This window comes from Poecilia reticulata, linkage group LG17, assembly GCF_000633615.1.
Source record: "Poecilia reticulata strain Guanapo linkage group LG17, Guppy_female_1.0+MT, whole genome shotgun sequence".
NCBI lineage: Eukaryota > Metazoa > Chordata > Actinopteri > Cyprinodontiformes > Poeciliidae > Poecilia > Poecilia reticulata.
In genome coordinates this window covers 26293997-26301224 of record NC_024347.1, presented here as the reverse complement: position 1 = coordinate 26301224, position 7228 = coordinate 26293997, and the positions used below count along the sequence as shown (strand labels likewise).

General features: G+C 38.7%; 1 protein-coding gene across 1 annotated transcript in view; it reads right to left on the bottom strand.

Annotated features, from left to right (window-relative positions):
* The window catches only part of gpt (glutamic--pyruvic transaminase), a 14208-nt gene extending 7800 nt beyond the window's left edge, over positions 1-6408 (bottom strand). The window contains exons 1-3 of the mRNA XM_008434536.2: positions 5773-6408; positions 446-535; positions 19-255 (exon numbers count right to left, since the gene is read on the bottom strand). Of these exons, the coding sequence (XP_008432758.1) occupies positions 19-255; positions 446-535; positions 5773-6129 (684 nt within the window). The 5' untranslated portion in view covers positions 6130-6408. The remainder of the gene's footprint in view (positions 1-18; positions 256-445; positions 536-5772) is intronic.
* Positions 6409-7228: the final 820 nt, after the last annotated feature.

The window sequence follows — 7228 nt, the reverse complement described above, 5'->3', positions numbered from 1 at the left end:
ACAAAACTAATCATTCACAGAAAACCTTTGTACTAAATATAAATGTGCAATGTCAGCATTAAATTTTGCAATGCAAGGTTTAGTTATTAAATTGAAAACGKATTCCGAGTACATAAAAAAAAAAGGTGCAGCCCAGCCATACGTACCCAAACTGTTCCCTCCACAGGAGTTCAGAATGTGACATGCTCTACTTTTTGCATCCTCTGGGAACGTGCTGTCACTCAGCAGCTCAGGATAGGAACATAGAGCCAGCACCTTGAAATCAAGCATGAATTGGCAAAATGACTCGAGATCCAGCATATATCACACAGCACAGCAAAACTAAAGAAATTTGTTGTATGTATTATGGGGAAAGTTGATATATATATATATATAAACAAATAAAAAAAACAATCTGAGCTGCTATATTTACAAGAAAAAATAGAGGAAGGGCAGAGGAGCAGACCTGTCGGAAAAAAGTGATTGGCTGCTGGCCCATGGCATGCGCGTCACCAATGTTGGCCTTGATGACCTCTGCGAAGGGCTTCTTCATTCCCTGAGTACATGAAAAGAATATAGAGAAACAGTGGKGAAATGATGTTTGAATAGTTTACGTAATTTAATTTGTGAAATTATTTTTACAGTAATGACATCAAAATTGCTTCGATTTCTCAAAAACCAGGAAGCTGACTACAAACTCATCAAATAAACAACCTTGAAACCAAGGCTACAGCACATAAACACACTTGTACAAATAATTACAACCAACTATCCACTCAGTTTACAKCAATTTATAAGAACTATACTAAATGCTAAGYTCTTCCTAATGTCTTTAGATTTGCTGTGCTTAGAGTTGCTTGAGGAAGAAAACACTTCACAGCTGAATTAGAAAACACCCCAGTTTCAAGATTGCACCGGAAATTTACAGACGCGTTACAGTAGCTGTGTGTTCAGTGGCTTCCTGTTGCATTTTTTTTCTTCAGAAAATGCAGAGGCCACTTAAAACATAGAGTCAGAGGAAAAKTATAGAATATAGAAATGTAATAACCAAAGAAAAAAAATAGAAAAGAGATGGTAAATATGTTTTTGATATTTTTATTATGTTTTTTTTTTTTTTTACTCATGCTACACGTTTGCAGTGGAACAGGGTTCACTTCTCAGATGAGGCCAAACTGAACTTTTATTGTTTTTTTCCAACATGCAAACCTAATGCARCAAATTACTCTGAACACATAATTTCCAGAGCAAAACAAGGTGGTGGCAGAGTGATGCTGATGGGAAGCATTCCAACAGCAGAGACAGGAATGATGCCAAGACTTGGTGGGAAGATGAGTGGAGATAAATACAAGGCAATGCTGGATGAAAACCTGTTCGAGAAGTGCATCAGCTTTGAGACTGTCTGGGTGGTTCACCTTCCAGCAGAGCAGCCAAAGCCACGATAAGGGTGTGTATGAACACTGCCCACCGCACGTTAAAGATTTTTTTATTTACAAAAGTCATTTAAAAACATCTATCACGTTCCTGCTGCTTAAAGTTGTGCTTCAACTTGTGTTGTCCAATCACATTAAAACCCAAACAAAAAATATATATTTTTAAAAATAGTTGCAATCTGACAAAAAATGGAATATAACCATGTCTGTTGAGCAGTGTGCATCCTCACTTTTGGTCAGGATTGCTATCATTATTGAAACACTCTTAATAAAGTAAATAATTTGCATAATAAATGCATTAGAGCAAATGATCASGAAGTCCACAAGGAAAAGCAAAGCGGTTTTGGAAGATTAGAAACCAAAACTACTTCAATAGAATTAAATTWAAAAAATTGTGTCTATTTGAAACAGCCTTGATGAAGACAGAATGTACCAATATGGGGACAAAATTGCAACATTAGCGAAGCCTCTTATCATACTTAACATTTTAAACAGTAAAACAGAATCATATTTTAATGGGGCCTTCAAATTATTCCCTGTAAACTGAAAGAAAACAAGATAACACAATGAAGGAGCAAACTGCATATCAAAACCATGAAGAGAGCTAAGAGTATTGCTAAAATAAGAGGACAGCAGAAAAGTCCATCGACTACTTCTGCTGAAAGTTGAACTCTAGAGCTGCTGGAACTGCTGACACATCATTGACGCAAGCTGCTCACAGAGATCAGAAAAAGGGGGACAGTGCGGAGAGAAGCCACCAGAGGAACCTCAGGGACTCTGACGTCCCGCAGCAATCAAAACAACCTGTTTGTTTGACAAATCCAGTCCAGCTGGATTTTACGAAACCTGGACTTTTGGCTGTGTCACTGGTTGGGCGTAAGAGAGGCGTCTCCATGGCTGAGCCAATAACGTCAAACAACGTGAATAACTCCCCCCTTTGTGGAGGGAACCTCCCATTCAGGATGGTGACCTCTTTRAAACATGGTAACCTTTGCACCACTAAATTAGTGTGAGAAGCTTGACGCTTAGTGCTCTCAGTCACTGATATGAACTAAAATAAAAATATTMATTTAAAATAATTGCACCAGGCCAATCTGCTTGAGTTGAGTTCAAACACTGGAAGGAATCTGACTATCATAACTGCTTTGTGTCCGTTACCTTGGCTACTTTCTCTACAATGTCCTCATTCATTATCAACAAGTGCCTCATTAAGACAAAACAAAGGCTGCAATGGAATAACTTCACATGACACTTTTAGCAGTGCACCTGCMGAGTAGCAGAGTGTAACACATACTGTGTATTATGYTAAAAACAAGRCAATACTTGTCCAGTCTATCTGAGAAAAAGATCATGCAGGTAACATGAGCAGSRAATTTCACTGTACCTTACTGTGTGAGAGTGTTTAAGTCCTAGACAAAAAGAGAGAATACCACAGTGACCYGTTTCCCAAAGTAACCCAACACCATCCAAAGAAAAGCCTTATAGTCTAAGCCTTTAAAAATGGAGGGGATTTTTTTGTATTGAAATCTAAAACTGTTTGGAGTTTAATAATGCACTCCTAACAGTGCATTACATAACTACTGAACAACTACATTGTTCAGTAGTTATGTAAAGTACTGAACAATGTGAAAGATTGAGAGCAATTATGCTTCCAAAGATGTATCAATCAGATTTGTCTTGGCCAATACAGATTTTTAGATTTCTTCAAGTTATGATCTGTTGATTCTATTTTTTTTTTTTTTTCATTTGAACTATAATGGAGAAAAAAATTACTATTTTTTGAAGAGGTTGTTTTAATCTTATTTTTATTCATGGGAAAAAAAAGGAAGTACACAGGTGTCATCACTTACGTACCAAAGCATGTTATATGGTTTTAATTAAACTCAAAACGGGCATCAAAGGATACTGACGGTTGGTGGACCTGTAGACTAAGAATTGAGTGAGAAAAATTTTGGTTTATATTATTTGGTGCATCTCCATATGAAACCTAATAAATTCTTGAAAAATGCATTGATTCACAACTAAATGAATCAACTAAGTGAAATTCAACATCCTGCTAAGCTTTACAAGCCGGATCCAGCTACGATGCTTTCTGCTTTTTGAGCATCAACATGTCAGCTCAATAGCACCTGATCAAACTTTTGTACTGCTGAGAAGAAAATAAATTAGCTGGAAGAAAACCACATAACCGCACCAATAAAGGGGGAGATCAAATGAGGACAAGCCTGTGTCAGAGTAAACAAAGCATTACATCTGTGGGGCCCAGTGAAGCATCTGGTTAAAAGGTTACCACTATCATTACACTCCCAGCCAGKACACGTCACAGAAACGCAGTCTCATGCTTATTCTTTTCTCAGCAAAAGCACTCAGGAGAAGACAGTCTTCACACCAGACTGCACTTGCTACATTAACAGCTGCCACATCACCATAAACAGGGACTCGACAGGGAGGGATTCATCTGGGGAAAATAACAACTGGAAACAAACGATAAATGCTACAAGAAAGTCTCTTAGATATGTTTCCCATATTTACAGAAGACACATTTCTCTGTCGGCTATGCATTCATGAAACAAGGAGATGYGTTTTAAAAGTAAATGAATGRAAAACAAAATAAGTACATTTATTTTGAAAGTGTAGGTACACCAGTAAACCAGAGAGATTTGAATTGATTTTCCTGCGATTGGCTCTGGTCAGTCATCAGCAGATCTATCTTTTTCCTACTCAAAAATGCAGCAAAATTAAGTTAGGTAATTCMATTTTTTTATATATATATTCACAGCAATAACAAACATCAAACAAGTGGCTATTTGAATTTKATTTGCTTTGTTCACTGTACTTTAATGTAGAATTTAGTATTTTTTTAATTTGTCAAAGTACCTGCAGAATGTTTTTTCTCTTTATGTGCTACAGAAAAAAGAAAGGGGTGTTGGTCAGGAAACTGGATCNAATGCTACAAGAAAGTCTCTTAGATATGTTTCCCATATTTACAGAAGACACATTTCTCTGTCGGCTATGCATTCATGAAACAAGGAGATGCGTTTTAAAAGTAAATGAATGGAAAACAAAATAAGTACATTTATTTTGAAAGTGTAGGTACACCAGTAAACCAGAGAGATTTGAATTGATTTTCCTGCGATTGGCTCTGGTCAGTCATCAGCAGATCTATCTTTTTCCTACTCAAAAATGCAGCAAAATTAAGTTAGGTAATTCMATTTTTTTATATATATATTCACAGCAATAACAAACATCAAACAAGTGGCTATTTGAATTTKATTTGCTTTGTTCACTGTACTTTAATGTAGAATTTAGTATTTTTTTAATTTGTCAAAGTACCTGCAGAATGTTTTTTCTCTTTATGTGCTACAGAAAAAAGAAAGGGGTGTTGGTCAGGAAACTGGATCRGTGCTTTCTGCAAAAACGGTTTAGAAAAGCATTGAGAAACTCTGCTTTCCGCCACKGAGATTAAACTGTGTAACAAAAACATAAGGAGATTGCATAAACAGTTTGCTTTAGATTTTTTCATGACCAACTATAATTTGAAAATTGTAATTGACCAAACAAATTTGACAAACAGAAGGAAGGTTGCAACGGGATTTCCGTATGTTACATTAATGACATAAAAAAATGTTTATTTAAATTTGTAACCCATGTAGATTACAAAAAAACAACTCAGTTAAATTAACTTACTAGTTTATAAGAGGTTTTAAATTATATTTAACTTGCTTTATGGCTGAAGCAGGTTAAATGTACATGAGCTTAAATTTATGTATTTTCATTGTGGTGGGGAATTCCAGTGCTTTTATAAACAGATGACATTTTTAAAGCCCAAACATTGAGCCCTAGAATGTAGGACTTAACACTTCATTTGTCAAAGAAAGTGACACTGTCACATAGTTTTAACTTGATCAGACTGGTTTAGCTTGTCAAGAGCGGTCAAATTCAAGAATAAGTAACTAACTGGTGGACTTTGATAAGTAGGATTAGACCCAAAATATTACATTGTTGTTTTCCTTGTTGGCATTTGTTTTGCTGATGCAGTTCCTCTTACATTTTAGCTCTTGACATCATCTGTTCTGTGTGCCGTTTCATGTTTATGTGTTTGGCAATCGGTCTTTTATTTTTAACTCATCAGTCAGACAGGGATTACAGACTAGATCTGGGTCATTTCCATTAACATTCATTCATTTCCATTTAAATAAATACGCTGAATTCGTAATGATCACATCAAATTATTTTTGTTCATATCCACTTTAGACCAAATTAAGAACATCTTGAGAGCACAAACATTTKGAACTTGCACAACAAACAACGTAAGCATGCAGGCTCCAGATGGTATTTTCATCAGCTGGCCTGCTATACTAACCTCACTGAGCTCCTTCTCCAGCTCCACGGCTCGCTGCACGATGGGCCCCCGCACGGCGTACTCCACCTTCTTCACTGTGGGGTTCATGTTGTCGATGGTCAGCACCTTGCGCCGGGACGTCGTCCCGTTATCGGACATTTTTGGTTTGGGAAGTCCTCGTCGCGTAGTGCTCAAACTGGATAAGGCTCTGCCGGGAGAAGAGGAGGAGGACATTGGAGGAGAGATCAGTGAGCGGAACCCGGGACCACCGCCACCCCGATGCGGTCCACCGCCGCCGGGTAAGAACAGCGCGCTTCGCCCCGGGCTTAGAAGCTGTAGGGTTCTGGGTGAAATAAGMTGCACACGCGTGGCTGACATGTTKCACAAAGTCGGATTTAAAGAGCTGGTAAAGTTTTGTTGTTTTCTTAAATCCCACAGAGGTGCACAGCGACCGGCACCACGCTGGTTTCCTCAGACGACAGAGGAGAAATCAAAGTTGCGTAATTGSCACCTCCGCGCTCTTAAAAGTGCCTGAGCGATCAGACCTTTGGACTTTTCTAATGCGACTTCGATAAAGGCGCTTAGTAACCCAACAATATCCACACTGTTTAACAAACTTTTAACTTCAGAAAGTTTTTGGGGGGCTGGAGGTTTGTTAAATGCGTCTAGAAGGCGTATCCCACCCCTCTCTGCAGCTTCATAAGCCCGTTATCCCATCCCTCGTCCCCTCCCACTCTCCCCCAGATATCCCACGCACCGCGAGTGTGTCAATCAGGGCCACGTCTCCGGTTACTGCTCAGGAAAATTCAGGCAGACGGTCAGCAGAATCTTCTGACTTTGCTTCATTCTCTTTTATGCTGTTTGGGAGGAGACTTGGAAGGCTTATTTTTCGCTTTCATTATTCTGAATGCTCCTCCTGCATGGAGTATTACTGGGGATGCTTAGGCCCTTTCAGTGCAACTTAAGTATATAGGAAAACATGACGTTGCAACATATATTTTTTTTAAATATTTGCAATAACATTCATTTCAAATAACCTGCATTCTTTTTAGTGCTGCATTTTCTATAACAGCAACATCCCCATCACTCTGCTGAGGGGGAAGCTGGTGTGGACTGTCAGCTGGCTGCCTACCTCACCAACAGACCGCTGTATGTGGGGCTTTCTGACTTTGTCCGATGCGGTAGTTGGCAGCACGGGGGCACCTCAGGGAGCAGTTCTCTTCCCTTTCCTTTTCTCTCTGTACACYTCAAACTTCTCCATGTTCAGAAGCTCAGATGAAAATGTAGGCTATATCTTATGGGAACGACCTGAAGTACAAGGAGATCAACAACTTTGTTACTTGTTGTGAGGCCAACAACCTTCACATAAGCACGACAAAGACAAAGGAGATGGTGACTAACTTTCACATAAAGTCCATACAGACATCACCAGTGAAAATCCAGGCCAGGGCTTGGACATTGAGATTGTGAAGGAGCA